The sequence below is a fragment of the Puma concolor genome, chromosome D2 (genome assembly GCF_028749965.1).
Source record: "Puma concolor isolate L17-30 chromosome D2, mPumCon1.1.hap2, whole genome shotgun sequence".
Taxonomy (NCBI): Eukaryota; Metazoa; Chordata; class Mammalia; order Carnivora; family Felidae; genus Puma; species Puma concolor.
The window spans coordinates 31239570-31256938 of NC_141677.1; the positions used below are offsets into that span (position 1 = coordinate 31239570).

The 17369-nt window shown below is 42.5% G+C and overlaps 1 protein-coding gene across 1 annotated transcript in view; it reads left to right on the forward strand.

Annotated features, from left to right (window-relative positions):
- The window catches only part of HKDC1 (hexokinase domain containing 1), a 49021-nt gene extending 33038 nt beyond the window's left edge, over positions 1-15983 (forward strand). The window contains exons 13-18 of the mRNA XM_025917711.2: positions 427-522; positions 737-836; positions 2503-2686; positions 4702-4857; positions 10373-10606; positions 15038-15983. Of these exons, the coding sequence (XP_025773496.1) occupies positions 427-522; positions 737-836; positions 2503-2686; positions 4702-4857; positions 10373-10606; positions 15038-15185 (918 nt within the window). The 3' untranslated portion in view covers positions 15186-15983. The remainder of the gene's footprint in view (positions 1-426; positions 523-736; positions 837-2502; positions 2687-4701; positions 4858-10372; positions 10607-15037) is intronic.
- Positions 15984-17369: the final 1386 nt, after the last annotated feature.

The window sequence follows — 17369 nt, forward strand, 5'->3', positions numbered from 1 at the left end:
AGCTGTCAGCACAGAGCCCGACATGGGTCTTGAACTCACGAACTGTGAGATCATGACCTGAGGCGAAGCCCAACGCTCAACCCACTGAGCCACCCAGGTGCCCCTTTAATCACATCTTAATCGGTCCTTGGTTAAATTAGAAATAGAATCCCTATGATCCAGGCCTTTGTTCTGTGAGGTCATGGCCAGGGAACAGGAGTTGACCCTTGATAAATACAAGCTGCTACAGTTGTTCCCCTTGGCAGTGGACCTTGTCTGGGCATCATGCTCTGGGCCCCGTGATAGGCTGCAGAGATGGAGTGGTCAAAAGCACATGGTTTGGACTAGCAGCCGACCACAGCACTTCGAATCTATTGGATGTTGAGATTGTGCAGTGGTCCCAGCAAACTATTATTGCTGAAATGAACTTCTTCTTCTTTCCTTCAGGGAACACTCATTGAGTGGACCAAAGGCTTCAAGGCCACTGACTGTGAAGGGGAAGATGTGGTGGACATGCTCAGGGAAGCCATCAAGAGGAGAAATGTATGTTATGGTGTTAAGGCTCATGTCTCACCTTGCCCCTTCTCCCTGGTCCCTTTCCTCTGCCATCCTGTGCCGAGCCCTGTGACTCCAGTCTCTGCTGCTCCCCCCCACCCCCCCCACCTTGAGCTGATGTGGCCCTCCTGGAGCTGATGTGGCCCTCCTGAGCCTGTTTGGCTTGTACATCCTACTTACAATATGACTGCTTCCTTTGTAGGAGTTTGACCTGGACATAGTTGCGATCGTGAATGACACAGTGGGGACCATGATGACCTGTGGACATGAAGATCCTAATTGTGAGATTGGCCTGATTGCAGGTAAGTGGTCAGGCATGTCCCATTAGCCTACTCTCATCATCTCATCTTTTGGTGGTTTCCTTTTATTTATTTAATTTTTTTAAATGTTTCTTTATTTTTGAGAGAGAGAGAGCATAAGCAGGGGAGAGAAGGAGAGAAGGAGACAGACAATCTGAAGCAGGCTCCAGGCTCTGAGCTGTCAGTGCAGAGCCCGATGAGGACTCTGTGAGATCTCTGTGAGATCACGACCTGAACCAAAGTCAGATGCTTAACCAACTGAGCCACCCGGGACTTCCTGGTGGTTTCCTTTTAACATAGGGAAGTACATGGGGACCATTTTTCCATTACACGGCGAGTCTAAAGCCAGCTTTGACCAAGGCAGAGATGAAGTTAAGATTAGGATTCCAGATCTCCTACTTTCCAAATCTTTACTTAATATCTTTCTCCTTAAGGGTCCTAAGCCAATGTTGCCCTTTTGTTGAGGAAGGAGAATGGCATAGAAAGAAATGATTTTCAAAATAGGGCCTTGAGGCAAATTATCCTGGGTGGAAAGAGACCATAGTTGGATCATGTGGGCCTAGGGCTGAAGGAGCTAGATTTTCATGCGGCTCCAATGTACATCTCCTCTGTTATCTGACCTCTTCTGGCTGTCAGGGTGCACAGGGTGGGGAAGAGTTGGAAAGAAGAAGAGAGGTATAAGAGAAGAGAAGGGAGTGGCCTGGCATATAATATAGGTATTTTAGGGACCTTTGGGAGAAGTCCAGCAGTGATTAAGCAGAAGGGTGGATTTCAAGGGGATGACTCCAACTGGCAAAGAGAAGGGGTTTAAACAGATGAAGATGGAGATGATAGGCATCAAGTGACAGGCACAGGTTACTAATGACAGAATCCGGGAAAGTTGTTCCAGTTGGTTGTCTGGACTCCCTGAACGTGAACAGTGGCTAGAACAAGGAGAGGGGGGTAGAGTGAGATGCCTTCAATGCCAGCCAAGAGTTTCATCTCCCAGAAACTCTTAACCATTTTGTGACTGTGGGCGGGTTACTCCTTCTGTCTGGACTCGAGTTTCCTCATCTGTGGGAGGGGTCAGGCTAGAATTAGGAGGACAAAGGGGTGAGACTTGCTTGATTGAATATAGTCGCTGCCTGGGCTGTTGCTCGGAGAATAGTTCTGAGACCATGTCATGAGCAAAGGAGAAAGAAGGTGGCCTATGGATGCCAATGTTTACTTTTCTAAGACTAGATAATTCCTCATGGTCCCTTCTAGCTCTGGCTGCTAACTGTGACTACTTGGGAGCTCACTTTGTGTGCCTATAGCTTACAGTGATGATAAGGAAGAGGATGATGATGTGATGTGATGATGACGGTGATGAGGGGGAGGAGGATGGTGTTATCTCAGGGACCCCTTTCCTGGATGCTTACTATGTGGAGGAAGCTTGTGAACACCATCTCATTTTTTCCTTTATAACAAATCTATAAGGCAGGTGTTATTTCCTTTTTACAGATGAAGAAATTGGACCCCTAAAAGATGAGATACTTGTCTATGGTTGCCTAGTGATGAGTGTTAAGCTGGAACTCATACCCAGTCATATCTGACTCCAAGCCTAAATTCCCATCCACTGTGCTCCTCTGCTTCTTTAGGACTTGGTGATGTCTTTTGAAGACTAAAGTCCCTTCATGATTCCTTCTAGGAACAGGCAGCAACATGTGCTACATGGAGGAAATGAAGAACATCGAGCTGGTGGAAGGAGACGAAGGGAAGATGTGCATTAACACCGAGTGGGGAGGGTTTGGAGATAATGGCTGCATAGATGACATCCGGACGCAATATGACGAGAAGGTGGATGAGGGGTCTTTGAACCCTGGCAAACAGAGGTGAGGAGGGCAGATGTGTGTATTTATGCATGTTGTGCTGTGTATGACATTACCAGCTCTGGGGGAGGGTACTATGTTCATATCATAGACAGTACAGCTTTGTATTTTTATTACAACTCTCCATCAGAGGTCAGTGAAGTGTCTTACTAGAACAAAAACAAAACACAGGGCAAGTTCCCAACAAGTGGAAAGGAGCGGTACCTTTTTCTAATTACCATAAGGTGACATAAGGTCTAGTGGTGGCTTTGGAAGTGATTCAGAGATGGTTACAAAGTCCATTCACCGTGGGCCAAGTGTCACAGAGCAGGGGAATGCTGACTTAGTAGGCCCTCTCAGGGTGGGCTTCTAGTAAATCCAGTTTAGGGGTCAACATCCTCAGCCTTTCAAGAGCTGGCTGCCACTCTGGTGACTTCTGTTGCAGTTGGGGGTGGGGGTGGGGCAGCAAGTGATGGATGGGAGTACTGGTTCTTAGTCATGATGTCATGTCCCACCATGGGTCACAATCACTTGTGAGGTATGTTCCAGTTACTAGTCATACTAAAAATACTGAAAGCAATGAATGATTCTTTAAAAAAAATAGAGTACATTTTCACTTGTGTTTTCATTGAGCTTCCTGATTAAGAGAGAAAGCAGTGGGTAGAATAGAGGTAACATGCTAGGAATTGATAATTAACCCAGGCCCATCCGTGGCAGCAGGTGTTGGCAAACTTTTTCTGTAAAGGACCAGATTGTAAATGTTTTACTATCAGGCCATATGGTGTTTGTCACAATGAAACTCAGTATCTTAATATATACAATAAGATGAAAATATAGATTTATCATGATGATGATATCCACGTGGAGAAGTTGAACAGATAGGACATGTAATGAGATACCTGGGCCACAGATGCCTTGGTAACTAGGGAGCTGAGAACACTGTACAGGAAGATGCTTGGGCAAGGCCAAGACCAGCCTTAATGGTCCTGGTCTTCCTTTGGCACGAGTCTCTGTAGCTGAGAGGAAGGTGAGTTGTGGTCAGCCCAGCTGAACCAGGGGTTGATCCAAAAAGAAGGAACCTTGTCTCTGAATCCCAGGTTGGGGCATTTGAGTATCATGGCTCTTCTGAAGGGGCAAGTTCCTTCTGACTCAGTTTTGTGTCTGAATCCACTGGAGGCTGACATTTTTAGAGTGAGAGTTTGAGGGGGCAACACATTTGAATTTGCCTTGCTGTCACCATTATTTGTCTAAGTCTTGGTTTCTTAGACTGATGAGGTCCCAAGCAGTTAAGCAAGTACAAGTCCAGCACGTAAGTCTCAGGTATACTCAGCTTTCCACTTGACCCTGCAGGAAGTGGCTGTCTAGCTCCACATCACTGTTATTAATACTGTTGCAGATGCCTGTGCAAAGTGTCTGGTCAGTGCCTGTTGGTTACAGAGCCCCCTTTCCTCTTGTTCCTTCCCTCATGGAGTTCATAGCCTGGTAGAAAGGGGGAGGAGAGCCAATATTTTTAAAGAACCCCTGGTGTGCGCATTTTATTATTTCATGGAGAGAATCTCTAGTGAATCTCTAGATTTCTCCAAATACAAAGCCAAGGGGAATCTAGTAGACCAGATTTATAATACAAAGCCAAGGAGAATGGGCTTTGGGACCTGACAAGGGACTCACTTTTTGCTCAGTGCCTGCTCTGCGCCAGATGCTGGCCTCCCAATACTCTTGTGGGACCAGGAGGGAGTTTGCTCCCTGTTTTATAGATGATGGCTTACAGTGCTTGCTCAGGTCGTACGGTTAGTATGTGGGAGAGCTGGGCCTGGCTTCTTCCTGGTCAACATGGCTCCAAAGACTGGCTTTCTCACATCATGCAGACTTCTACATTGCATTTCTCTGGATCTACAGCCCACTCTGAACCACTCCAAACCAGGCAGTTGTTGGATGCCAATGGGCATACCTTCCATACCCAGACCCGTAGTCCTTTTGTGAACCACTCACCAGTGCTGATTTTCCTGCTCTTACCAATCTTATCTCTATTCTCCAAATAGATATGAGAAAATGACCAGCGGGATGTACCTGGGGGAGATTGTGCGGCAGATCCTGATTGACCTCACCAAGCACGGTCTCCTTTTCCGTGGGCAGATTTCAGAGCGTCTCCGGACCAGGGGCATCTTTGAAACCAAGTTCCTGTCCCAGATTGAAAGGTGATGTGTGAGCAGGTTCACCTGCTTGGTGTGAGAGGCACTGATTGGGATGTGCTGCTGTCATGCTGGGGTCCAGCAGGCTTGAGATTTAAAAATAAAAACAGTAAGGGCCTGGCTGGACAAGGGGTTTCCTCCTAGAGCTGCTCTGTCTCTCAGCTGCATCAGGACCACAGGACACAACTGAAGGGCCAGCTGCATGCCTGGGCCCTGAGGTTCCTAAACTGTTACACAGGACTTAGCTTAGGCTGAAAAATGATCCTCTCTTGTTCCTAAAAAGATGATGTGTCCATAATATGAAAGAAAACTCTGTAAAAAAAAAAATCACCTCTATGCTCATGACCAAATATAGCTGTTTTGATCTTTACATGTTCCCTTTCAAATTTTTAAAAGTGTGTAAACATATTTGCATAATTGCAATCATACTACACATATAACTCTGTATATTGTTTGTTCAGTGATTGTACAGGACAATTGTCAGTTATAATTCTGGTTTCTATTTTATGATTTATTATGAAAAGTTCTTTTTGCATTTTTTAAAAAACATTTATTTATTTAGTTTTGAGAGACAGAGACAGAGCACGAGCAGGGGAGGGGCAGGGAGAGAAGGAGACACAGAATCGGAAGCAGGCTCCAGGCTCCAGGCTGTCAGCACAGAGTCTACACGGGGCCCAAACTCATGAATGGCAAGATAATGCTCTGAGCCGAAGTCAGACACTCACTGACTGAGCCACCCAGATGCCCCTGAAAAGTTTTAAACATAGAAGAATAGAGGGAATGGTAAAATGAACTGACTGTTTGCATCACCACCTTCAATAATGATCAACTCATGACCAAACTTGGTCATTGATATACTCCTGCTTTTCCCACCCCTAAACTGGATGAATTTGAAACAAATCTCACATTTAAAAAAAATTTTTTTTTAACGTTTATTCATTTTTGAGAGACAGAGAGAGACAGAGCGTGAGCGGGGGAAAGGCAGAGAGAGGGGGGAGACACAGAATCCAAAGTGGGCTCTAGGCTCCAAGTCCTGATGTGGGGCTGGAACCCATGAAACATGAGATCATGACCTGAACCGAAGCTGGACGCTTAACTGACTGAGCCATCCAGGCATCCCAAAACAAATCTCACATTTTATGTGAGTTTATCTGTAACTATTTAAAAAATTTTTTTTAATTTTATTTTTTATTTTTAAAACTTTACATCCAAATTAGTTAGCATGTAGTGAAACAATGATTTCAGGAGTAGATTTCTTAGTGCCCCTTACCCATTTAGCCCATCCCCCCTCCCACAACCCCTCCAGCAACCCTCAGTTTGTTCTCCCTATATATGAGTCTCTTCTGTTTTGTCCCTCTCCCTGTTTTTATATTCTTTTTGTTTCTCTTCCCTTATGTTCATCTGTTTTGTCTCTTAAAGTCCTCCTATGAGTGAAGTCATATGATTTTTGTCTTTCTCTGACTGACTAATTTCACTTAGCATAATACCCTCCAGTTCCATCCACGTAGTTGCAAATGGCAAGATTTCATTCTTTTTGATTGCCGAGTAATACTCCATTGTGTGTGTGTGTGTGTGTGTGTGTGTGTGTGTGTGTGTGTGTGTATACCACATTTTCTTTATCCATTCATCCATCAAGGGACATTTGAGTTCTTTCCATACTTTGGCTATTTTTGATAGTGCTGCTATAAACATGGGGGTTATTAAAATTTTTTTTTTAATGTTTATCTATTATTGAGAGACAGAGAGAGACAGAGTATGAGTGGGAGAGGGACAGAGAGAGAGAGCTAGACACAGAATCTGGAGCAGGATCCACACTCTGAGCTGTCAGCACAGAGCCACACAAGGGGACTTGAACTCATGAACCGTGAGATCATGACCTGAGCCGAAGTCGGACACTTAACCAACTGAGCCACCCAGGTGCCCCTATAATTATTTTAAAATATGTTTATAAAATATTAGTTCTTTAAAAAAAAAACATAACCACATTACCATCACCACACCTAAAATAGCTAATGATAAACCTTAAACTCAAAATATCCTGCCAATGTTTCTATTTTCCAAATTGCCTAAAAATAATGGTTTTTACAGTGCATTTGTTTGCATCAATATCCAAACAAGGTCCAGACAGGTCATTTGGTTGAGATATATATATGTATATATACATACAAAACAGAAGAGACTCATATATGTATGTATGTATATATATATATATATATATATATATATATATATATATAGTGCAACAATGATTCAGGAGTAGATTCCTTAATGTCCCTTACCCATTTAGCTCATCCCCCCTCCCACAACCCACAATAAAAAAAAAAAAAAAAATATATATATATATATATATATATATATATATATATATATATATATAAAGATTTTAGAATCTTTTTTAATATATAAACTTCTCCTGTTTCCCCTTGGAATATATTGGATGAAGAAACTTATTTTATCCTAGAAGTTTCCTGTGTTCTAGATTTTGCTGGTTATAGCATTTAGGATTTTCTTCTCTCTTATATTTTCTACAATTTCATAGTTAGACCTAGATGCATGGTTAGATTCAGTGTTGAGTTTTGGACAAGAATGTTTCAGAATTGGCATTGAGTTGTCTCTCTTTTGTTTACTTTTATTTTTTTTTAAGTTTATTTACTTATTTTGAGAGAAAGAGAGTGGGAACAGGGGAGGGGGAGAGGGAGAGGGAGAGGGAGAGAGAGAGAATCCCAAGCAGGCTCCATGCAGTCAGCACCAAGCCCAATGCGGGATGTGAAATCATGACCTGAGTCGAAATCGACAGTTGGATGCTTAACTGAATGAGCCACCTAGACACTACTGTCTGTCTTTTATGATGTAATTAGTCACTGATGCTTATTGCCAAGATCTGTGATTTCACTTGAGATTGTAAAATGATGGGAAGTTAATGCTAATACTCCTGCAATTTTTAGCTGGAATACTTCTAGAGACTTCCCCATCTCAAGTCTTTGGTGTAATTATCATTTTAAATGGCTGCATAATGTTACATTAGATTGCTATACTATAATTTACTAAACTCTCCCTTTAGTATAAGATGTCTAGCTTATAATTTATGGATTTCCGCAGTTCTGAGTAACACCATAATTATTCTTTTTGTGTAATCATTTGCAGCTCACAAATTATTTCCTCAGGAGTAGAAGTATCTGGTTAAAAGAAGCATTTCCCTGTGGACACACTTCTGAAAAGGTGGTTCCATTTTCCACCACCACCAGTTATGTACAAATGTGTCAATGTCACTGCTTTTTTTTTTTTTTTTTTTCTCCCTACCGGCGCCGTTCCTGTCAAGAGGCTTTGTATTTGGAATTTCTTTCAATTTGCATTCATTCATGTAATTTCCCTGGTCTGCATGGCCAGATGCCAGCAAGCCACAAATCACTTTGGGAAAAACAGAAAACTCTTTAGAAGTGAAAGCAGTGTACTTAGAGAAATCAGATGGACTGTTGTAGGGCCGTTCTTGCTGTCTAAGGAGATGGTGGTGGAATCAGCACCAGCAGCAGCAGCAGCAGCAATTTTGTGTTTCGGAAGTTGTGATAAGCAGATATCCAGCATCCCTTTTTGTCTGCTCTTCAACCTATTAGATTCAAAAGTGCAAGTTAAAAGTCATCACTGCTGATGACCAGAGCGATCCTCTTTTGCTGTGGGGAAAAATGATTTCTTCCTCATGTGCAAGAGATGAGCACATTGACTATCTTTGCTGTGTGTGTGTGTGTGTGTGTGTGTGTGTGTGTGTGTGTCCTGAATACAAAGGAAGATGTTCTTGGACAAGAGTAAGTTAGCAGGACCTATATGCCTCCAGCAATATTTGCTTCTGCCACACAAAAGGTGTCTGCTTTGGATGCTTTGGTTTCCTATTTCTAGTTATTTTATTTGTTTTTAAACTTCATGGTATAAAAAGAAAATCACATCCAATCTGGTACCAGTTGGGAATGGTAGGTGCTGTGCTGTCTGTGGTCCATTTCAAAGCACGTTGTCCAATGGATGCAACAGCGATTCTTGGGTTGTGGGGAGTGTCCTAGGCTTATAGTCTCAGAGTCTGAGTTTAAGATTGCTTGTGGTGTGTGACCTGAGGCAAGTTGCTTCACCTTTCTGGACAATTCCTTTCCTTATAAAAGATAAGTACTCTACTGCTTAACTTCAAGGATTGCTCTGAGGATTGAGCGGGGGAATGCAGATGAAAGAAGCGGGCTGGGGGCACCTGGGTGGCTCAGTCGGTTAAGCGTCCCGACTCTTGGTTTTGGCTCAGGTCATGATCTCACAGCTTCGTGGGTTTGAGCCCCACATTGGGCTCTGTGCTTGGGATTCCCTCTCTCTCCTTTCTCTCTGCCCCTCCTCCACTTAACACTATTTCTGTCTCTCTCAAAATAAATAAATAAACTTAAAAAAAAAATAAAACAGAAAGAACAAGATAAACTGTGAAGGCTGGGACTGTGGAAAGAATTTCAGGTTTTATTTTTTTACATACTTAAAAAAATCCTTTTTTTTTCTTCCCATACACATATTGCTCATTCAAAAGTAAAAGCAAGAAAATAAGAACCTGCTGGTAATCCTACCAGCAACTGAATAGATTTCCTTCTGCTTTTTTTTTCTATGCAAGGACGCACATTCATGAAAACCAAGATCATATGGCACATAGTATTTTATAATCTATTTTTTCACTTAATATGTCATGAATACTTGCCATAGCATTAAGTAGTCTTATGCAAATTCATCTCTAAGGTTTACAAAGGATTCTCTTGTCTGGCTGTGCCACCATTTACCTGCTGAACCCACTATACAGCCGTATAGATTCTTTCTCAGTTCTCTCTCTCTTTTTTTTTTTTTTCTCAGTTCTCTCTTGGTAACATTCTTCTTCTCTAAGTATTCCCTGAGGCAGTCAAGGATATAATTTCACGTTGTTTAGCTTGGGAGTCAGAGCTCTGTAAGTTCACCATGAGAGAATCAGGGTCTAGACTCAAGGCCAGCCTGTCCCCGCGATGGGTGCTTTGCACGTGCATACATGCTCGTGGTCCCACGTGCAGATTCCTGCTCACAAAGGTGCTGATGGTACATTGTATATTAATTTTTTCACTTTCCCACTGAATATACACAGCCCTATGCTGGCTACTACTGAGAATATAGTCTTACCCTCAAGGACATGTAGTCTAGTTGGGAAGAGAAAGCAGGAAATCAGAAAAAGTTAAATAGAAGGAAAGCTAGCTTCTCACAAACAGCAGGGCAGCAGGAGCTGGCGTGCTCAGTGGGAGAGTTTAGACGTGGTGTGAGAAACTGTGTGCTACGCTTTATTTTGTAAAGACGATGGGACTTCCTGGGGGCGGCAGACTTTCTTGAGTCTCAGCTTCTGTGGAATTCTGCTCTAACTTAGCCATTTCTTGGATCATTTTCTCCTCCTTCTGCCTAGGGCATCTGGGACGGGGGGCTGTGAGCCATGTGGAGCAGGTTCCGGGGCCCCCCGAAGCAGGTCCTGACATCCCGCTCTGCTTGTCTGCAGCGATCGGCTGGCCCTCCTCCAGGTCAGGAGGATCCTGCAGCAGCTTGGCCTGGACAGCACGTGTGAGGACAGCATTGTGGTGAAGGAGGTGTGCGGAGCTGTGTCCCGGCGGGCAGCCCAGCTCTATGGCGCTGGCCTGGCAGCCATCGTGGAGAAGAGGAGGGAAGACCAGGGGCTTGAGAACCTGAAGGTCACCGTGGGTGTGGATGGCACCCTGTACAAGCTGCACCCTCAGTAAGTGCCCCAGAGAGGTGGGGATGGGAGGGTGCTGAAGCTGAAAGTGGACCCCATGGCTCTAGCAGACAAGGTGTGAGCCCTTGTGGCTCTGTGTCTTAGTGGTAGGATGTGGGAGTACTCACCATCCTCTCTGAACCCCCTGATCTCCACCAGTAAAAGGCAGGTAGTAATAATCTCCGCCTCATAGGGCCACATGAGGATTGAGTTCCTACATGTACTTGACACAGTGCTCCACAAATACAAGCCATTATTACTAACATATTCTCACCTGACCTCACAGGGAAGTGACGAGAACTGAGTGTTTTGTACAGCATAGAGCGTTTGCCAAGTATGAACTGGTTATAACTTTCTTAGCTCAGAGGCAGTGGACAGAAGGATTGACAGCCCCATCAGGAAATGTAGGTTTGAATCCTGGCTCCACCACTTAGAAGCTGGGAGGCTGAGGGTCAGTTTCTCACCCTCTTTGAGCCTCAGTTCTTAATCTGTAAAATGACAACAAAAATCTTACCTACCTCATAAGTGGTTGTGAGAATTGAGTTAAAAATTTTTTGATGTTTATTTATTTTTGAGGGATAGAGAGAACGCAAGTCAGGGAGGGACAGAGAGAGAGGGAGACACAGAATCCAAAGCAGACTCCAGGGCCCGAGCTGGCAGCACAGAGTCTGACTCGGGGCTCGAACCCATGAACCACGAGATCATGACCTGAGCCAAAGTCGGACACTTAACTGACTGAGCCACGTAGGTGCCCCGAGGATTAAGTTAAACATATCTGTAGAGTGCATGGCACATCACAAAAAGGTCAATGATGAAAGCTATTGTTTTCATTTAATGTTTAACATTTTGCTTTGGTGAAAATGAAAAGTATTAACAAGCTTATAAAAGTTTCCAATCATACTGAAATATATACATGAACATACTATTATTGTAACCCCTGATCCTTAGCCCCTCCTATGGTGATGACTAATTCTCCAAAATCACCACCTAGTATCTTTTCTTGTTTCCCCCCTCGCAATCGCTTACTTTTGATGTGGTTCCTGCGAACCTCTTCTCCCTTGAACCAAGACTTGACCAAGGGACAAAAACCACATGATCATTTCAATAGGTGCAGAGAGCATTTGATAAAATACAGTACCTTTCATGATAAAAGCACTCAACAAACTAGAGCTAAAGGGACTCCACCTGATGAAGCATCTATGAAAAACCCACAATTGACTTCATATGTACTGGTGAAAGACTGGATGCTTTGCCCTTATAATCAGAAACAAGACAAGGGTGCCTACTCTTGTCACTGCTGTTCAACATTGTCCTGCTTTGGCACTGCCTCCAGATGGTTGCATGGTTTTTGTCTCTCAGTCCAGACGTGATTCAAGCAGAGGCTTGTCAGACCAGACCAAACATATGTGACTTCAAAGGGAAAATCAAGGGCAAGTCTAGCCAGGGCAACTAATCAAGAAAAAGGAAATAAAAAGTATCCATATTGGAAAGGCAAAAGTGAAACTATCTTTGTCTGTAGATGACATGATTTTGTATACAGAAAACCCTTAATAATCTACAAAAAACTATTGGAACTGTTAAACAAGTTCAGCAAGATTTCAGGATGCAAGATCAATACACAAAATCAATTGTGTTTCTATGCATTAGCAATGAACAATCTGAAAATGAAATTAAGAACACAATTCCACTTACAACACAATCAAAAAGAATAAAATAATTAGCAATAAATGTCACAAAAGGAATGTAAGATTTGTACATTGAGAAGTAGAAAACATTGTTGAGATAAAACAAAGAAGACCTAAATAGAATGACAGCCTATGTTAATGGACTTAATATTGTTAAGGTAGCATTGCTTCACGAATTGATCTTCAGATTCGACACAATCATGATCAAAATCCCAGGAGACTTCTTTGCAGAAATCAACAAGTTGATCCTCAAATTCATATGGAAATGCAAGGAACTTAGACTAGTTAGAATAGTCTTAAAAAAGAACAAAGTTGGAGAACTCACAATTTTCTATTTGAAATTTACAATAAAACTGCAGTCTCAAAACAGTGTGGTACTGACGTGAGGATAAACATAGAGATCATCGGACTAGAATTGAGAGCTCAGAAATAAACCCCTACATTTATGGTCAAGGGATTTTAAACAAGAAGGCGAAGACCTTTTAATGGGAAAAGAATATTTTTTCCAGAAAATGGTGGAACAACTGGATATCCATCTGCAAAAAAAATGAGGTTGGATTCGTACCTCATCCCATGTACAAAAATCAACTTAAAATGGATCAAAGACCTGAATTTAAGAGATAAAACTATTAAGCTCTTAAGAGAAAACATAGGTATAAATCTTCGTGACCTTGGATTAAGCAATGATTTCTTAAATATGACATCAAAAGCATAAGTAACAGAAGAAAAAATAGGTAAACTGGACTTTATAAAAATTAAAAATTTCTGTGCATCAAAGAATACGACAGAGTGAAAGGCAACCTAGAGAATGATGGAAAATATTAGCAAATCATATATCTGATGTAGGATTTCTGCCTAGCAAATAGAACAATTACAACTCAACAATTAAAAAGACAAATAACCCATCAACAAATGGGCAAAGGATCTAAATAGGCATCTCTCCAAAGATGTGGAAGTGGCAAATAAGCATGTGGAAAGATGCTCAGTATCATTAGTCACTGGAGAAATGCAAACCAAAACCATGAGGTACCATTTCACACTCATTAGGATGGCTATAATAAAAAAAGAGTGACACTAACAAGTGTTGATGAGGATATGGCAAAATTGGAGACCTCATACATTGCTGGTGGGAAACAGTTTGGGAGTTCCTGAAAAAGATAGACATAGAGTTACCATATGACCCAGCAATTCCATTCCGAGGTGTATCCAAGAGAACTGAAAACATGTTCACACAAAAACTTGTTGATGATGTTCATAGCAGAATTATTCATGATAACCAAAGGGGGAAACAGTCCAAATGTCCACCAAGCAATGAGTGGGTAAACAAGATGTAGTGTATCTGTACAATGGACTAGTACTCATAAAAAGGAGTGAAGTACTGACACATGCTATAACTCTGATCAACCTTGAAAAATATCGTGTTAATTGAAAGAAGAAGCCAGACACAAAAGGCCACTTACTATACGATTCCATTATATGAAATGTCCAGAATAAGCAAATCTATAGAGATAGAAAGTAGGGGGGCACCTGGGGGTTGGTGTGAATGGGGAGTGACTATTAATGGGCATGGAGTTTCTTTTTAGGATGATGAAAATGTTCTGGAATTAGATAGTGGTGCTGGTTGCATAACTTTGTGAATACGCTAAGAAACACTGAATTGTATGCTTAAAGAAACGAAAGAAAGAAAGAAAAAGAAAGAGAAAGAAAGAAAGAAAGAAAGAAAGAAAGAAAGAAAGAAAGAGAAAGAAAGAAAGAAAGAAAGAAAGAAAGAAAGAAGAAAGGAAGGAAGAAAGACTTGATTGACCTGTGACCACTAAGCCATTTCTCCTTTCTTCTGGAAAGTTGGGGGCTAACCACCCTGCTGTGCCTTCAAGAAGACCTCAAACTTTCTCCTACTACATAACCAGTAGGGCCCCAGGGAGCATCAGCGGTTGGCCAGAGTCACCCACTGGCTGTGTGATGGAGTCGGGTTCAGAACCTGCTCTAGCATGCTGGCCCTCAGAGATGAACACCACTTGTACCATTCATGGTAACACAGGGTCACAGGACATGGGGCCTAGATGCCCAGGCCTCTGTTAAACATACTTTGACCTCACAGACTGCCCTGGTAATTCAACTTACAAGATGTCCCCTCAAATGGATTTAATATATCAAAGGACAGTTGAGAGAGGCCAACTATGTGCTTTGGGGGAAAATCAATGGAGGGAGGGAAGGATGGATAGGTGAATGGATAAAGCAAGTAGGATAAAATTATAACTTTGTTGAGTGTAGGCAGAGGGTGTTCAGGCGTTCAGCAAACTATTCTTTCAGCTCTATAGTAAGTTTGAAATTTTTCAAAATAAACATTTAGGGATTTTTGAACCAAAAAAAAAAAAAATGTGAGGCTGAGAACATGATAGGCCTGGTTCAAGTCCTAATATAACTTACTAGTTGTACAAGCTTAGAAAAATTTCTTAACTTCTGAGCATCAATTTTTTTTATGCTGTGAAAATACTAATAAATGCTTTTAAACTGTTATTACACTTTGTATGTATATTCTGTATGTAAAACACCTAGAATAGCCTCTGGCATTAGTAGTTACTCAACAAAAGGTAAGATTAAAACAGCTATTTAGGAAGAGGTGTATGAAGCTGTTCTAGAGCCTTGAGAAGCAAGCTGGAAGGAACAAACTAGATTGGAATCATTCACGAATATGTTGATCCCTTATGTGAGTGCTGATGATGTTTCTCTCTCTCTCTCTTTTTTGTAGCTTTTCTCGGATATTGCAGGAAACCGTGAAAGAACTAGCTCCTCGATGTGATGTGACACTCATGCTGTCAGAAGATGGGAGTGGAAAGGGAGCTGCTCTGATCACTGCTGTGGCCAAGAGGTTACAGCAGGCACAGAAGGAGAAATAGGGACTCCCTCAGGGTTGGGCCCCACATGCCTTGGATACTGACCAGCCTTTCCTCTGGCAGATGAGTCGGTCAGGGACCAACAGGCAAGCTTCTAGCTGACTTCACATTCTGGATGACCGGAAGAGAATCCCGGGTTCTCGGGTACTCTTAGCATTTTGTTACTCAGTGTTTTTTCCAAGGGCATTAAATGATACCTATCATTGGCATATTTGGGCCAAAGATGGGCCAACTTGTAAAATCAAAGCAGTTGGGCCCAAGAGATCCCCTTTTAGCAAATTTTTTAGTTGAGGCCCAAGCTGCTAGTTCTCTATGGCTTTGGGTCCTGTGGCTGTTGGACTTGAAACATACATGCAATCTGCCCGTGAGGCCTGGCTGGCCGAGTCCCCCACTGGAATGCTTGAGCCATTGCTTATAGTAGATTGGGTCCTCACTTGTGGATGCACACTTGAGAAGGATCGGGTCTCATGTAATAAACTGGAAATCTAATCTAACTTGTCCTTAACTTGTCATGTTGACTTCAAACATGGAAAGAGAACAAAGACTTCGGAGTATCAGCTCCAGGATGAAGAAGGTTGATTTCCAGGCAGCCCTGTAGGAATCTTTTCATGCTTAAAGTGAGTAATGTCAGCAGCCTGTAGGATTGTGCTTCTCCATATGCGTGTGTGTCGGGGAGGGTGCCATTTGGGGCACCCGTTTTCATTTTACATGTGGTTCGTGTTGCTGCTGTTGATAGTTGTTTAAAGGACTGCTAGGTGTATGAATACAGTAAATGAATAAAAAATGTTTGATTTCCCAAGATTCTTTGCATGAGGTATTAATGTTTCATTTGGGAGACTCGCTTGCTGACTTCATGCTCTGCTGGTGGAATAAGGCACACGTAGAGACAGAAGTTGCTGAGAGCATCTCTCTAGCCCAAACTTCTTACCAACAGGGGGGAATATATGGAATATCTTCCACAATATCTTTAGTAAATTATCCAAATCTCATTTGAATGAATACTTCCAGTGACTGGGCATTTATCACATGATCCTAAAGCTCTTGCTTTTGAACAGCTAAAGCTGACTGAAGGGCCTTTTGACTTCACTCTGACTTCTACCTCGCTGGAACTTGCCCCTCCCACAGGCCCCGCTAGTCTGCATTCTACCCTCCAGAACTAAGTGGAGATGGCCTGTCCCTGACCATTGCCCCAGTGGATGTCCTCTCTTTTTTCTCTCTCTCTCTACCTCCCCTCTCCCCATTAATCTGAGCCACCTGTGACATTCTACCTTGTCACAGAGTTACCTGTAGGCATTTCTCATCTGGACTAGTAGATTGCAAGCTCTTGGTTAGATACGTTTTTGTAGTGCTCCAGGGAAGCCAGGACTATGCTGTTCTTACTAAATACTTACTAGATGGAGGCGTGATTGAAAAATGAAGTGTTCCAAGAAATTTTCCGTGGAAAAAGTACAGGCCTTTATCATGGGCTACAGACTGAAAAGAATAATATTCCAGATCATCCAGGTTGATTTTGATGTATGTACTTAATTCCTAGTGATAACTGTCACCATTTGCTGAAGCAGGATGTTCAGACAGAATGGAGGAGGCCGAAGGAGGGTAAGAGAGAGGCCAGCTGGAGCTGGGGACAGATGAAGGAGTTGAGGTTCCCTAGGAAATATTTTTTCACGCATTCAGTGAACACAGATAGAGATACTGCTGTGGGTGGGACCTAGATTTACCAAAGTGAAATTATTTTTTGTATTTTAAGGTTATACTTCTCGGAAGAGATGTTGTATGGATTCATTAAATTTATTTCTTTGTATTTGGATGTTATGCTTCTTCAGGGAAATGTTTCACTTTATCAGATTTTGTCTTAACCCCAAACCTTGCTGTCCTTGTTATCTTTTCCCAGCTCTCCTTTTCGGTGTTAAGACACATCCAGCCCCCATCCCTTTCTCTCCTAGTTCTGCTGGGTGTCTCTCCCTTTGCCCTCCTGCCTGGACGGATGATCTGGCCCAGCTATCCAGGCAGTTGTACGACCACATTCTCCCACACCTGGTCTCTCACCACACATTTGGCAGGTTTGAGGAGGTCACCCAGCTCTGGCCTCCTACAAGAAAGAGAAGCCCCAACGTATCTAGGCAACCTTGCACATTCTGACTAATTGATAGCATCATAGAATCTTTGAAGCAGAGCAGAACTGCAGAG